The sequence below is a fragment of the Canis lupus genome, chromosome 25 (genome assembly GCF_048164855.1).
Source record: "Canis lupus baileyi chromosome 25, mCanLup2.hap1, whole genome shotgun sequence".
NCBI lineage: Eukaryota > Metazoa > Chordata > Mammalia > Carnivora > Canidae > Canis > Canis lupus.
In genome coordinates this window covers 22,758,830-22,775,738 of record NC_132862.1, presented here as the reverse complement: position 1 = coordinate 22,775,738, position 16,909 = coordinate 22,758,830, and the positions used below count along the sequence as shown (strand labels likewise).

The 16,909-nt window shown below is 41.9% G+C and overlaps 1 protein-coding gene across 3 annotated transcripts in view; it reads right to left on the bottom strand.

Moving 5' to 3' along the window:
- BCAT1 (branched chain amino acid transaminase 1) overlaps positions 1-16,909 on the bottom strand; it is a 107,150-nt gene that overhangs the window by 67,672 nt on the left and 22,569 nt on the right. Inside the window, exons 1-2 of one of the 3 annotated variants that reach the window (XM_072798649.1) lie at positions 5,761-5,845; positions 4,676-4,747 (exon numbers count right to left, since the gene is read on the bottom strand). In XM_072798649.1, the coding sequence (XP_072654750.1) occupies positions 4,676-4,747; positions 5,761-5,802 (114 nt within the window). In that variant the 5' untranslated portion in view covers positions 5,803-5,845. Of the gene's footprint in view, positions 1-4,675; positions 4,748-4,820; positions 5,023-5,760; positions 5,846-16,909 lie in introns of those variants that run through there. The other 2 variants (XM_072798651.1, XM_072798650.1) reach the window with 2 other exon arrangements.

The window sequence follows — 16,909 nt, the reverse complement described above, 5'->3', positions numbered from 1 at the left end:
TTATCACTTAATGTATTCAGCTGCAAGTAAGTCAAACTCAAATAGGAGTTGACTTTCTCACATATATCTAGAGGAGCCAGGCCTGGCCATACCCCTATAATCTCAAGGTCCTGTGATTTTTCTCAGCCTTCTCCTTAGGGTCAAAAGAAGGCTCATTATAGCTATAGCTTTTGGCTTTAATGATTTCATCAAGGTCCAAAGATACGGGAGGAAAAGGATAACAGCAGACAAATCTATTCCTTCTAATCAGAAAAGCAAAATTTTCCCAGGAATTTCTGTATGGCTTATTGGGTCAGAAATGTGTCACAGTGATCTGTCCAGCTGCAAGGGAGGCTGGCAGGACAGAACCTGATAACAAGGACATGGGTGGGGCTGTATTTGGGGTCCACGCTGACCTGGTACCTAAACTCTGACCAGCCTTTAAGCATTCTTGTCTACATGCCTCTGTTTAACATGGAAGGACTAAAACTTGGCCACAGATGCCTACCCATCCTCACCTCTTTTTCCGCCCATCATTTCCTCCACCTATAACACTGGACATGTGGTGCAGCCAGTTTATCCAAACTTCCTTTCTTCCTCCAGCAGGAAGTGTAGAAACTGTAACACCCCATCTGGCCCAGCAGTCTGGTGGTATCCTCAGCTTTTCAAACGGCCTAGCAGTTGCTCATACAGCCCCTCCACATAGACATCCTAACCACCGAAGTGTTTGGTTTGGCTCTAGAAAATCTTATAATGAATTTGAACGGTTGGAAAAATGAGTCATTTCTTTGGGTTATGTTGGACTCCCACTTAGCACAGTAACTATTATACATATCAAGTATGTGCTAGTAATTCTTTTCTAAATTTCGTTAAACATGGATTGACCTCATGGGTTTGGATATGTCAAAATAAAAGACTGCTATATACTTCTTATAAAAATCATTTGTACTTGCTGTGTTTCATAAAAGACCCTTTTGTTATTACAAATCTTTAAAGAACCAACTTTAAGAATGATCATGGACCAGTATGTAATTTTTACTTTTCTAAACTTTCTCCTTAAAATATCTCTAGGACCACCTACAGTGATCCACTGACCCAATGAAATCAAGTTAGTTAATGGCAAAGACACAGAATATGGTGTTTTTATGCTGGACTTGATGCTCTTGTAATTATAACTTGGTACTACTAGTTAAGTTTCTAGAAATTGAATACAAATGATTAAATTACCAGGTATTAGTTCTATTTTAGTAAGCTACTACATCCCTTTGTAAGATATGATTTATTAATGATATGAATAGCAACCCTCTTTTTAATTTGTAATTAAGGATTGCCTTACATGCAGATTTTCAAAGTAATACACAACTGAGTGCCTTCAGAATTTCATCAAGAAGTCTAATTTCCTCTCTCAAAAAAAAAAAAATTCTGTAATTCTAGAAACTAAAACAGCTTTGACCTGAGCTCCAAGAGAAACAAAGAATATTAAAACAATTGGTACACTGAATAAAAATTCTTTAAAAGCAACATTAGCTACAGGTTTGTGACTGACTTTAAGTAGATGTGAAATCTAGTTCTAAGGGGAAAAAAAAATCTTTGGCATAAAAGAAATTTTGCAAACAATTTTTATCAGTGTTTAGAAACCTTTTTCCACATTTCCTTCCCAAAGATGGATAAAAATAATAATATTTGTAAAATGATACTTTCTCCTGCATAATTAATCTGTCTCTTTCCGATACTTCATGTTCTCTGATGACTTCAAAGTCAGGATGTTTCAGGCCATATGTTCATGGAAGAATTTGGAAGGCCATATGACTGGATTGCGAAATGACAAGAAACATTGACAAAAACAATGCATATTAAAAATAACAACTTCGGGCAGCCGGAGTGGCTCTGTGGTTTAGCGCTACCTTCAGCCCAGGGTGTGATCCTGGAGACCCGGGATCGAGTCCCACATCAGGCTCCCTGCATGGAGCCTGCTTCTCCCTCTGCCTATGTGTCTCTGCCTCTCTCTCTCTCTCTCATGAATAAATAAATAAAATCTTTAAAAAAACAACTTCCGGGATCCCTGGGTGGCGCAGCGATTTGGCACCTGCCTTTGGCCCAGGGCGCGATCCTGGAGACCCGGGATCGAATCCCACGTCGGGCTCCCTGTGCATGGAGCCTGCTTCTCCCTCTGCCTATGTCTCTGCCTCTCTCTCTCTCTCTATCTGTGTGTGACTATCATAAATAAATAAAAGTTTATAAAAAAAATAATAAAAGGAAAAATTAAAAAAAAACAAAAAAACTTCCTAACTCAAAATCCATGCTTGGGTAACCATCTGCTCTGAAATGGGGAAGCCCAGAGCCCGCTAATGCAACCTGGCTGCACCTGAGGGCCCTATTAGCCAGCATTCAGGCCCTGTCTCTTGCTCACCCTTCAATATAGTATCTGTACTTCTCTGCATTGGACACAACACTTAAACATTTAAAAGCTATCTCGGCATTACAAGGCTATCAGAAAACACAGAACTTTGTTCTATAATAAGTATTTTTCTTATTCTATTTGGAAAGTTAGGTTCTAAGTTCATTATCTTTAGAGACACTCATTTAGAATCTTAATAAAGTGGTGCCTGGGTGGCTCAGTTGAGCAGCTGACGATTCTTGGTTTCAGCTCAGTTTGTGATCTCAAGGTCCTGGGATAGAGCCCTGTGAGGGACTCTGTGTTCAACGGAGGGAGCGGGAGGGACAGACACCTATTTGTGGATTCTCTCCCTCTGCCCTTTGCCTAGCTTGTCTCTCAAATAAATTAATCTATCTTAAATAAAATAGAAAGGTAGGAAGAGGAGAATTAGAGATTTGGAGTGTCACATTCTGTGGAGATCTATAAAGCAGAAGAAAGTGGAAGAAACAAACAACTGATCTCTTTGAAACAAAGGCAGCTCTGGAGTCCACAGAAAGATTCTATAGGATTCCCAAGTAGTAAGTCATCTCATTTCTGGGTTTTGTGGAGAAACTGCATCCTCATTTAAGATAACTGCATTAAAATGGAGGGGATGCAATATGAAAAATACCCATGAGAAACCCAAAAGAGCAGCTTAAAAATACAAAAGGAGTAAATAAAAAAAAATAATAACTTTGCCAAAAGCAAATATAGTCCCATAAAATCCACCATATCCCCCCAAAAATATCAATTTCATTTTTCATTTGCCTCATTACATATACAGGGTGAATACAACCACCATGACAACTCATGTTTCAATATGTAAATATAAGCATACAATGTCAGTACACTTCCCCTTTAACTAAAATCTAATACACAAGAATCTAAATTCAACAGATTAAAATAATTCATGATATAAATAAAGATTTATTTATTTGAGAGAGGGGAGAGAGCACACAAGGGGCAGAAGGAGAAACTCCAGCAGACTCCTCACTGAGCTCTAGCCCAATGCAAGGCTCGATCCCATGATCCTGAGATCATGACCTGAGCTAAAATCAAGAGTCATCAGCCACTCAACCAAACGAGATGCCCAGGCAACCCTACATTACAAATTAATTTTAACTTTATAAGTTTTCTATGTATAAAAATATAAAGATCTTTTGGGAAAAAATTGGATTTGTCTATATACCCTTTGAGGAATATACCTACTATATAAAATAACCCTGAGAGATTATCAAATAGTCCATTGTATTTCATTCTTTCTAGAATCTATCTCTCAATACCTAAGTCCACAGAATGTATTAGAACTTAGTCTTCACAGGCTAGCAGAGTAGATTAGATCAGCTATAAGGCTATAGGGGATATTATCTTTAAAGGACCAGGAATATTATGGACAAATAAAACTCACAAACTTATTCTAGGAAGGAAATTACTATATTCTAATCTATTTCTTTTTTTTTTTTTATTTTAACCTGAGATCGGAGACTGTATCTTGAATTTATCCTCAAATTTCCAATGCCTAGCACAGTAAGAGTGTGGGAAATTGATGAGTCAAGTTTGCACTCCCTCTCTGAACCCTGCCAGGATGTGAGATCATTAGGACACTCTGTGCTATGGATGACAATTGACAGTGACTGAAATAGGCAGGAGAGGAGAGGGAGACATAAAGAGAAGCAAAACCCTCCACGGTTGGGGGGAGGGGGGAGACCATGGGGTGGAGTGGAGATGATGCTTCATAGAGAAAATAATAATACACCTTATATTTGTACTTGTATGATTTTCAAAGTGCTTTTTACCAGATTCTCATTTGCTCTTCATTAGTAGCCTGGTAAATTATGAGATTATGTAACATACAAACATATGAGATTATCTAACATTATTCAGAGAGAAAATAAGGAAACACAACACTACTGTAAAATGTTAGGTGTTGCTTTAAGGAGAAACATTACAAGTATAACTTTTTCCACTAGTGAATGGTTATACTTATTTATACAATCAGATAAACCTCCAGGTGAATATTTACAAATTGTTTTCCAAGAAAAAGTTATAATTCATGAAATAAACAATTAACTGCCAGGTAATTTTAGATATGAAGATATTACTGCTCCCCAAACGACCCCCACAAGAGTGGAATTTAAAAATGCATGTCAGAAAAAAAAATGCATGTCAGCATATCTAAATTACTGTATGACCGACGCAGTGAAAATTGCCCAAATGCCAACAAGAAACAGATTCATTCAGTTGACTGTTGCTTCACTTAACCTCTGGCAAATCACTTACCTTGAAAGTCCCCACCATCTCTTTGGATCCGGCTTCTCCAGTACATTCCGGGGAGCATCCGTTATTGCAGTCCTTAAAAAGAATTAAGCTCATTGAGTAAAACCAGGTGGGGAACTGAGGCCTGGGGTAATCAGTCATCACTCACCATCACACTGCGTCCTCCGCTCAGGTACCCAAGCAAACAGGAAAAGGAGGATCAACCAACCAAGCGCCAGCCCCAAAGGAGGGCGTCCGGGGAGCGCCGTCCTTCACTTTCCACCCTTCCGGAGGACGCAGCTGTTTTCATCCTCCACCGCTGGCTTAGGGCAGCCTGGTTAGATTCCAGGGTCGCCCTACAGAGCCGGGGTTCACCAGCAAGGAGCAAGACGGTGATCGTCCCCCTTCCATCCGAGTAAATAGTCTAGACTGGGGTGTTAAGTCATTTATAGAAAAATCTCCTGGGCGCGCTCAGCCTCGTGGTCTTGTCAATCAGCGGCGCACAATAGGAAGACTGGAGAAGGGATGAGGACGAGAATGAACCTTTTTTTCTTCCCCCAAGGGCAGGGTCCTGCAATGCAGGCGCACCCACACCGAACCTCGCAGGTTAAGGACCAAACCTCAGGGAATTAGGGAGTAATTTACAAGATATTTAAGGACACAAGGGAAGTGGGGCGAATTGGAAAAAGCTGCAGACCTAAAAAAAAAAAAAAGAAAAGAAACCTAATCTGCTAAATAGCTACGTGTGGGAGGGAAAAAGGAGGTGGGGGGGGGCGCGGAATCCAAGGAGGCAGAAGGTCGCGGTCAAAATATTTGGGGATGGCGAAGGCACGCAGGCTGCGGCTGTCAGGTCTCGCAGCCCCAGAAATTCCGCGTCCCCCTCCTCCCCCAAAGCGGCTTCCATGGCGACCCTCGCGTTCCCGCCGGCGGCCTGCCCGGCAAGGGCCTCCCCAAAGCGGAGTTCGCCGGCCGGAGGCGCAGATTTGGGTCAGGGCTGGGGAGAAAGGAGCCGCCTGGGCGGAGGCGGCTCGGCGATGCGCGGCGACGCGGTGCAGGAGGCCCCGGGTGCAACCCGCCACCCCCTTCCGCAAGCGCCCGGGGCCGGGTACCTGGCGAGCGAGGGCCGCGGCGGCGCGCGTCGGGCTGGCCATGGGCAGGGTCCGGGGGCGCGGGGCTGCGGGGAGCGGCGGCGGCGGAGGCGGCTGCACGCGGCGCGCGGGGGTCGGCGAGGGCAGGTGGCGCGGCCAGGCCCCGGCGCGCGCGCTGCACGGTGCGCACTGCCACCGCCGGGGGCCCCGCGCCAGGGCCGAGCGCAGGGAGCCGCTCAGCCCCTCCAGCATTCCTGGAGGAGGAGCCTCCCGCCGCCGGGTCCTTCTGGCTCGTGAGTGGCGGGAACCCAAGCCCTCGTCCCTGCCACCCGGTCCCGGGCTGGGGCACGAGAGCGCGCGCCCCACGCGAGCGCCTTTCCAGATGCAGGCACTTCGGGAGCATCCTTATTTGCCAAACAACCGCTGGGTGAATGGCCTGGAAACGCCACTGGGCTGGGCCGAGGCGAAGGCAATCTTGGGGAAATGGATTTACGCTAGGGCAGAGCTGCCTGTGGACAAAACCGCGTTTGCAGCCCAGGATGGTTAGCTGTGCACTGGCTCCCATCGCCCCCACCACCACGTGCAGACTGCTGAGGAAGAACGTGAATCTGGGTTTTAGATTCAAGATTTTATTCGTTTATTCATGAGAGACACACAGGCAGAGGGAGAAGCGGGCTCCATGCAGGGAGCCCGACGTGGGGCTCGATCCCGGGGCTCCAGGATCAGGCCCTGGGCTGAAGGCGGCGCTAAACCGCTGCGCCGGGTGTTAGATTTCTTTGTGCTACTTACTCAGGGCGGCTTTGTGGCAGAGTGTTGCAGGGCTACCAGGCTCACATCTCTTAAGATCTCTTTCCGCCCAAACACCTCGATGCTACTTATACCCAACCCACCCATTAAGTGTTTTCTGGCAAAATAGACTATAAAGAGCTCCCAATCGAACTTAGTTTTCTGATGGAAGCCCATGAAAGCAATTATTTAGGGAGCTGATAAAAAGACCTTTGAAAGGGAAAACGAAGCTACTGCCTCTTCTGCTGTGTTCTCCCAGGGTAACGTCAGCCTAAGTTATGAGCTCTTCTGGGCTTTTAAATTAATAGGAAGTGGTGACGGGCTGATTTGTTCTTGGAAAGGGGGAGGGTGGTTTTTTCTGGGTAAGAGCAGTTAAATCTGGTCTGGTTTTAGAATTGATTTCATGCAGCCTTAAAGACAATATAGCTCTAATCTTATCAACTCAGAGAACAACATTCATTTCTCCTTTCCTCTCTTCCCTTCAAAGCCTCTTATGCTTGGGTGGAGTGGGAAGCTCTGAAGACCATATGGCCCAGGCAGGTCACAGGAAACCTAGAAACCAGAGACCCTTTGAAGAAATTTAAAATCAAATTTAAAAAAGAAAAAAAAAAAAGTACAGACTAAGTAAACTCTAGGGCTGCCATTTTCCAATCTTGTCCCCAGGCCTAAAAATAAGAAATCCTTAGTTGAGTTATTAACAATTTATTTGCACTCAAATGCTTTAACTGACTACACCAGACATGTATTAAAAGCCTGTTATTGTTTTAAAGGTAGACATTACACAGCTCCAACTTTCTTGCTGTTCCATTTTTAAAGATTTTATTTATTTTAGAGAGAAGCACACTCCCCGCTGAGCGCAACATCAGATGCGGGGCTGTATCTCACAACCCCCCAGATCACCACCTGAGCCAAAACCAGGAGTTGGATCCTTAACTGACTGAGCCACCCAGGTGCCCTAAATTTTATTGCTATTTTAAGTGTCACTTGTAAATCCTCGCTTTTCAGTCAAGAATGTATATATAATACAAAAATGAGGTTATTAAAGAATTCCCACAGTGCCACCCATACCTTTCATCTCTTCAGAGCCAAACTTTGTGCAAGTGCCATCTGTATTAACTGCTTCTAGTTCTTCCCACTTCAGGTGGCTACAATTTGACTTCTGTCCAATTATTCCACCTGAACAAGGTCACTAATAGCCTTCATTTTGCTCAACCCAATGATTTTGCTTCCTGTGCATTCTCATGGCTGAACCTATATGGTGATGGCTCCCAAATATATATTTTTTCAATCCACCTCTCTCCTGAGCAGTGAGTACTTACAGCCAAAAATCTGTCTAAAAAATTTATTGTGTGTGTAACTTTGGGGAAGGCACTGGGCTAACGTGCTGAGGATGCAGTGTGAGCATACTTCCATCCCATTATCATGCATTGCCTTTAGCCACATAGAAAAATGTCACTTGTGTTAAAAAGCATCAATTAATCCTAGAAATGTAAAATTGCGAAAGTAATCAGTGCTGCCTGTGTTTTACTAGCCTCTAATAATGGAATGTATCCCACTCAGAAAGGTCTGGAAAGGCTTTCCATCAAGGGATCCTTAACTAGAGACCTGGAGGATAAAAAATATTTACTACAAGGGATGAAAAACATCTGAGATGAAAATGAATTCCAGGGAAGGACATCTCTGAGAAGGGAAGGAACATGGTGCTTCCCGGAGACAGGAGAGAGGCAGGAGAGAGGGAGGACTGGAGTGGAGACAAGCAGAGGGTGCGTGGTCCAGGTGAGACTTGGGACGGTTGGCAGAGAGCCAACTACCTAGTTAGTGCCTTATAAAGGGAGTTAAGGACAATTTCCCTGACATGAATTTGCAATGGACATAAAACTGGCTTCTTCCACAGCTGGGGAACTAAATTAATTGAACCCTGACCTTCAGAATTTATTTCATGTGTACTGACAAGAATTATCATACGTTCCCATCAGTTCTGAAGAATAATTCAAAAACAATGAAACAACATAAAAACAATAAAATTGATGAGAATCCTAAGAATAAGAAAAGCCTTTGAAAGGGTAGGTTAGGTGGGGAATGAGGGTAGAGGTTGATAGGATTGAAAGTGCACTCTGGCTGCAGTTTGAAAATTGCAGGAGGGCCTGGGTGAAGAGAAATGGATTTACGAGAAAACTTTTACAGAACCTACACAAATGATGACCTTATTAATAAGGTGGACTTGGCAGGTGGTAGATGATCCAGATGAAGAGAAGCAGCCAGATTTCAGCAATCTTTAGATAGAATGGACAAGAGAAGGGACAAGGAGAGACAAGTGCTAACAAGGGCTCCTTCTATCCTGGCTTGCTCTTCTGGTTGGTGATATTTGCTAAGAAATGGAAAACTGAAAGATGATCCGGTTTGAGGGCACACACAGGAGTCTGATTTGGGGAATATTGAATTTTGGGCCATCTATCCGACTAGATGTTAGAGATATGCCTGTCTGAAGCTCCAAAGAAGGTCTGGCTTAGAAGTCAACATTTGATGAGTCCCTGGCATGGAGGTGGTAACCAAAGCTATGAGTGTGAATGTCACATCCTGTGCTTCTGTAAAATGGGACCACAGCAACACTTCATGTTTGCCAATTGGGATGGAGTATTGTACCATATGTAAATTATTTAGAACGTTGCCTGGGAAGTGTTAATATTTCAATAAATAAAAGTAATGATCATTTATCCCAGTTGGCAAACATTTTCTCGAAGGGCCAGATAGCAAATATTTTAGGCTTTGAAGGCGGTGTGGTCTTTGAGGCAATTGCTCAGATCCATCAATGAATTTCAAAAGCAGCCATGGACAGTACATAAAAAAATGGGCATGACTGGGATCCCATAAAACTATATTCATAGGGGCACCTAGGTGGCTCAGGTCATGATCCCAGGGTCCTAGGGTGGAGTCCTACATCAAGCTCCCCATAGGGTGCCTGCTTCTCCCTCTGCCTATGTTTCTGCCTCTCTATGTCTCTCATGAATAAATAAATAAAATCTTTATAAAAAAAAAAAAACTCTGTATTTACAAAAACAGGACAGAGCAGATTTGGCTGGTCAGCTACAGGTTGCAGACCTCTACTCTATGCAGTTGCCCTAACCAGAAACCTAAAGATTGTCCTTCAGAGACAACTAAGTGATCAATGTCCGTACATTCTAGCTCCAAATATCCAGACAGTTGCCATTTCTCCAGACATATTACTGCCATCCTAGTACCGACAGCTTCTAAGCAGCCTCTCCATCTTCAGCCTTACTTCCCCTTAAACCATCCTTAGCATGGCAACCAGAGAAATCATCTCAAAATGCAAATCTGCACATATCCCTTTCTTGGCTAGAAAATCCTCAAAGCTTTACATCACCTTTATGACAATATTTTAGAAAGCTCTCCCACTCATCCCAAATTCTGATTTCTGCCCCAACTCCCTGGCTCACCTTTTGCTACTCTCTCTTTCTCCAGCCACATATTTAACTAGTTCAGTCCTTCTTCTTGGCTTCAGGCCTTCTCAAGGCTGGCCAACCAGCTCAGACACCCCCATGCCGCTGGATGGTTGTCTTATCCTTCCTTTCTCGGTTATGTGGCACTTTGTCTTCAGTGAGGCACCTCGAACCTTATCAAGGCTACCATGGGCCCGTCTGCTATTTCTCTCCACAGAATTTTTTCCCACTTCAAAATACCTGTCATACTTTATTCTAATTATTTGATTAATGTTGCTCTAATTTTCATAAGTTATGCCTATATGTCCACCTAGCAACAGCCCCCTCACTCAATGCCAGGCACACAGTTGAGATTTATCTGTTAAATTGTAGCTCCCTAATTTTTAAAATACATGTATTTAATATGTTTTGGAATTTCCGCTGCCAAAATTTACAATACAGCAGACTAAAAATGTCCTCAGAGGCCACTCTACCCCTAGATGTAGGCTTCTTCACTTAAAGGCACTCCCTCACCCTAAATCTCCCTTTTTTTTTTTCCCTCTGTTCTCTTCCTTCTGCTATGCCTTTTTCCCCTTAACTGGCCATAACGTGGGCTTTCAATGTATTCTGTTAAGGGATTGGACCAGTGCTTTCTAATAAAACTTCCTGCAATATTAAAAATGTTCTCTGCCTGCACCAAGCCACATGTGGCTACTGAGCATTGAAACGTGGTTAGTGTGCCTAAGGAACTGAATTTTTAATTTTGCTTAATTTTAATTAATTTTCATTTATGTTTTAATAGCCACATGTGGCTCTGGTCTCAGTGCACACTTGAGCATTGTCATCTATTTGGTCATAGTGGAGGGTTGTTACCCTGATTCTATCACTTATCAGCTATATGACCTTTGGCAAATTATCAACCTGTTTTGAGTCTCACATTTAAAATCAGAGTAGTAATAAGGCAGTGATGAGATTCAGCATGAAGATATGTATAAAGGACTCAGCAGGACTTCGCATCTTGGTATTGCTCAATAAATATTAGCTATTGTTATATTTCTATTTTTTAATTTAAAAAATCTTTTTTTTTTCACTTATGGGTAGCCCTGAGATTAGGTATATTAATCATCAGGACAATATTATATGGAGGAAAATCTTAAAAATATCTAGTCTTTCAAGTAGTTTTTTTTTTCTGAAGATAGATTGATTTATTTATTTATTTATTTATTTATTTATTTATTTATTTGAGAGAGAGTGACAGTGACAGTGACCATGGCATGGGATAGAGAGAAATTCAAGCACACTTCACACAGAGCCTGATGCAGGGCTCAATCTCATGACCCTAAGATCACAACCTAAGCTAAAGCCAAGAGTCAGGTCAGCGCTCAACTGACTGAGCCACCCAGGTGCCCCAAGTGTTTTTTGTTGTTGTTGTTGTTTTTGTTTTGTTTTTGTTGTTTTAATAAAAAAATTTTAAAAGGCTCAGTTTGGCTCATCAAAGTGCATACCTATTATTTACGTGTTTCTGCTTGCCACTGGGAAGGCACACATAGATGAGGCACAGCTTTTATCTGCCCTGAGAAAGCCCCATCTCATGTCTCTGGAAAGGTAAACCAGAAAAAAATCTTGACAAAAGAACTAGTTGGGCTTGGGCAGCCCGGGTGGCTCAGCGGTTTAGTGCTGCCTTCAGCCCAGGGCCTGATCCTGGAGACCTGGGATCGAGTCCCATGTCAGCTTCCTGCGTGGAGCCTGCTTCTCCCTCTGCCTGTGTCTCTGCCTCTCTCTGTATCTCTCATGAATAGATAAATAAAATCTTTAAAAAAAATTAGTTGGGCTTACTTTAATGCCAAGCCCCTTTAACCAAGTAAAATGAATAATTCATTGTAGTATATGTATAGTTACTGTATTTGTTTTCTAGGACTGCTATAACAACAGCTGGCTTAAAACTACAGACACCAAGGAGGCAGCGTGGTGCCTGGGTGGCTAGGCTCGTTAAGCATCAGACTCCTGATTTCGGCTCAGGTTATAATCTCATGGGCTGCGAGATCGAGCCCCAAGACAGTCTCTATGCTCAGTGCTCAGTCAGTTGAGCACTGACCCGACTCTTGGCTTTAGCTTAGGTTGTGATCTCAGGGTCATGAGATCGAGCTCTGCATCAGGCTCTGTACAGAGTATGGAGTGTGCTTATGTTTCTCTCCCCCTCTCTCTCATAAATAAATGTATGTATGTATGTATGTCTATCTCTATTTCCCTCTTCACATAAGGACACAAGTCATACTGGATTAAGCCCCCACCCCCACCCCCGCAATGCAGTTTCACCTCATTCTAACTTGATTACACCTGCAAAGACCCTATTTTCAAATAAGATCACATTCACAGGTACTGGAGTTTACAATTTCAACATATCTTTTTGGGGGACTCAAGTCAACCCATAACAGTTAACTACCTTTATTTTAAATTTAATGATCATGACATGTTTAATGTTATGTTTTCTACTTTGAACAATAATTTTTTACCAATAAAATGAATTGATTTACAAAAAAAAAAAAAAAAAAGTGACTCTGACACAGTGCTCCTAGGACTCCATGATTTTTATGAGACCAGATTTTTTTAAAAAATTTACTGCCTACAAAAGATCAATCACAAAAGCATAAAAACATAGCTCTAGATATTTCCCTTCCCTTTCTTACCCCGTTCAGTAAGTCACCAATTCACATTGAGACTTCTGCCTACACATTTCTCCACCTGTTTCTCTCCTTCCTTAATGGTCATCACGTGATGACCATCTCACTGGTGATCCCCTTGGCCCCATTCTTAATCTTCCACCTTCTCCTCTATCTGATACATCCTCCATGCTGTCATCAGAGTGCTTGCTCTGAAAACCTTTTTCTAAACCAGTCACTCCTCAACTCAAAACCATAATAATATCTGCTACTGATCCAGCCAGTTATGGTATTCTGGGAGTTTTGGGTACACATTTTCTTATCTAATACTAAAAGCATCCCTATCCCCATTCCACCCTATAGATTCTATTATCTCAATTTTCAGAGAGGTCAGCTACATTTCACAAGATCAAACAGCTCCAGGTCAAGTCAGTTTGACCACAAGGTATATGACCCTACCTACAATTCTGAGTTATTTCAACAGCTCCAAACTTTATGATTGTACATCCCAAAAGGAAAAAATTTAGCATTTCTGGCACACTGTATTTTTCAAAGATGGCCACAGTATTATCTTCCATTATATATGCTCTTCTGACAACCCCATCACGAGGTGGCTTATTTTCCCCACCATTTTGAATCTGGGCCCTGTGGCTGTTTTGATCAATATAATATGGCACAAATGTAGAAGTAACGCTGTTCCAGGCATACTTTAGCCTGGCAGCTTTTGCTTCTTTCCTCTTGGAAGGCATTTGGGTCTCCCCCATTTAGAACCCAGACACCATGTAAAAAGCTCAAACCCCATAGAGAGGCCATAGTGCAGACTCACTAGTCAACAACCCAGATGAGCTCCTAGCTAACATCCAGCATCAACTGCCAGCCATGTGAGTGTCTATTTTGAACATCCAGCCCTGTAGAGCTTCCAGAAGACTGACTGACACCACATAAGAAACCCCAAGTTAAAATTCATCCTGCTGAGCCCGACAACCTACAGACCATGAGAGATAATAGTACATTGCTATTTTAAGCCACAAAGTTTTGAGTTGGTTGGTTATACAGCAATGTTAAGCAAAGAGGCATACAAGCCTAATATGTTTGTTTAGTTATTTATGAAAATAACCTCATAAGTAATAAGTCACACACACAAATAGGAGTAAAAAAGATGACATAATCATGGAATTATTAATATTTTAAAATATCTTCCAAATTATGGTTGTTTTCTTATACCATCCTTGGCTAAAAGCCCAATATACTCAAGACCCAAGTAATCATTAATGACAGTAGATATAAATCGCTTTTAAACAGTCTCCTTGATGATAACCAAAATTTTGTGGTCCGTTGCTTGTCAGCTCTGATTAAACCATTATTAACATTTTTATCTAGGAACATGAATAATGGAGAACTTGTGTAAAAAAAGTCAGCTGTCTTATTTTTGTTAGATCCTTGTTTTTATATTACCAATATATTCTTTATTCTGATTTTATGCTTTTGATTTCTTATTTGTGTTTGTTTGGTTTGCAGAAGTCTTTGAAGGCCAGTTGTCCCTTTTTCAAGGATTATCAATTAATACTGGCTGGCATAATCTGTAAATCTCCTTAATCGAGCTCACATAAACTGCCACAATCACAACCTGCTGAAAGGGGCAAATGCAGAAGGCCACACAAGTGGCCCCTTAGAGCCGCGAAGATCCCCTTCCCCTCCCCAAGGAAAGTTTATGACAGTATGATCATCTGATACACAGAGCAGAGGGTACCCATGTCAACCCACGTGTGTTCAATACAAGTAATTTTTCCTACCTATTAAAGAAAACACACATATAATCAAAAATTTCTGACTCCCCAGTGTTGTACATCCTAGGGCACATCCTCCACTTTGAAACCCCTGAGCTCAAAGTGCAGACTCCTGAACTCAGTATGTGTGGGGGGGAGGGGGGACTTCTGCACCTGCTAGAGCTACCCATCAGGATTCTTGATCTCTCCCTCCTCACTTTCCCCTCACCCTCATTTGCACTTCCCATTCTCTTCTGTACACAGAAGAAACCCTCAGCATGGCAAATCTCTAGGTCTTCCTGCAGCACCCTAAAAAGATGGACAGAGGAACAGATACCTGAAGATTCCAGATAGATTCTAGACTAGAAATTGCATTTCATGTCTGGAAATAAGTAAGCTTAAAATTTTGCTTTTTACCAAAATAGAATCACATATCAACTCTGAGAGGGAGAAATTAATCCTAATTAAATGAGGCTTGTTTTTTTTAAATCTAGAGTATTATATCCTGGATTGCTTTAGAGAACATTTTGTCTTACACCAGTACCTGCTGGTAGCTGAAGTTAGCTGCTGTGCTGGTAAGAGGCCAGATTAATCTATTTGGGGGAAATTAACAGCAGAAAGAAAAGGCAGTAGGCCACAACCCAGATGTATTAAGTTTTATTCATGTTTGCTAAGTGTGTTATTTACAGTGGAATCCACAATATGCTACCACTAAGATAAACTAGTTTTAATTATGTGGTAAATAGGGGGAAAAAAATGAGAAGTAGTTGATGATTGAAACTCAGCAAAAGATAAGGACAAAGGGAAATTTGGTATTTTGGAACATAGTAATTTTTTGGAAAAAGTTAGTGAAAATACTTTTCCTGGCCTGGTAGCTCAGTTGGTTAAGTATCTGTCTTGCACTCAGGTCATGCTCCCAGGGTCCTGGGACTGAGATCCATATCTGAGCCTGTTCAGCAGGAAGTCTGCCTCTCTCTCTTGCTCTGCCTGCTGTTCCCCCTGCTTGTGCTCTCTCTCTCTCTATCAAATAAATAAATCTTTAAAAAAATGCTTTTCCTGTGAGTGTAATACATGTTCAAGAAAATATAAAATACGAACTTCTCTTAGATACACCCCTTTTGCTCTTAGATATGCCATTCTCCATCAGAAGTAAACAGGGCACTTAACACCTCCTCTTTGAGAACATTCTAAGTATGTAATAGAAACAGATGGTAAGAGAGTCTATTAAGCTTTTTCCTCCTGGTGACAATGCAAGGGTACACCTCATAGATTTGTCATTCCTGGTCTGCTTTTTATAAACCTCAAATACTCTAATTCTAATATAGAAAGATAAGGCACAGAAGTATGCCATGTGTTGGTCACCTGGAAGAGATAAGGTCCTGTCCCCTTCAGTGTTCCTCTCCAGCCCTGATGATTCAGACTAGAATCAGGGAATAGAAGAGACAAGACCTTTCAACAAAATGTCATTGCTCATCGAATATGACTTTGATAATAAATACCAGTTCCTGAAAAAAACAAAAACAAAAACAAAAAAAACAAAATGTCATTGCTCCTATTGCCTCCATCTTTAACATAATCTGAATGTAGACTATGGCAACACAAACCAAAATTTCTGGTTTCTAATGCCATACTCCAGCCCAGTAGTGAGACAGACATGAAGCCTGGCAGTGGGTTTATGGTGACTTACTTAGAGAAGGTTTTGCTGACACAATAATCTGAACCATCCATTTCTTTATGCTCTGGTGGCTTGCTGGACAATTTGGAGTGAATGAAAGAAAAGCTTTTCCTTTGTATACTGAGAGAAGGCCCATTGTGTAACAGGAGGTGGCAAAGAGAACTGGCAAGATGTTTCCTCCTCGGACATTTTCTGGCAGGCAGGGCTTGAGAAAGACTTAAAGGAAGGTTAGGAACCTGGAAATTGATTGGCTTCCCAACACTCACATGGCCCAGTGTACTGCTTTGGAAAGTCATCCTGCATCCCCAGGGGTACAGGTTCTGCAGGCTGGAGATGCTAGTTGAGCCTTCCATTTGCTAGAGCAGTGATGACACTGGATTACTGACCTGCTTGTTTGTACACCAGTATCCCCCAGTCTGGGCAGTGACTTCATTTTCTTTTGGATTTCCAGTACATAGTACACAACCAGGCAAATGTGCAAGCCTCAAAAAATATTTTCTGATTACAGTGTTTGAACGTATATATCCACCATATTTTTGTTTAAAGTAAAAATTGATATGACAGATGTTAGCTAAACTTATTGTAGCAATCAAAAAATTTTTGAAAAAAAAATGTTAGACAAGCTGATATGTTTCTCTCTCTCCATCTCTCTCTCTCGTGCACACACACACAGCCATACCCACATCCACCAGGAGAGAAAAAAAGAGAAGACTGAAGCCTATATAAACTCTATTGTGTTAGCCATAAAAGAATAAAAAAATAGGTTTTCAGTAAGGTCATTTGTTCAGGCTCTGTGTCATAGATTTATTGAACTCAACTTACTGAAACTGCTTTTACCTATTAATA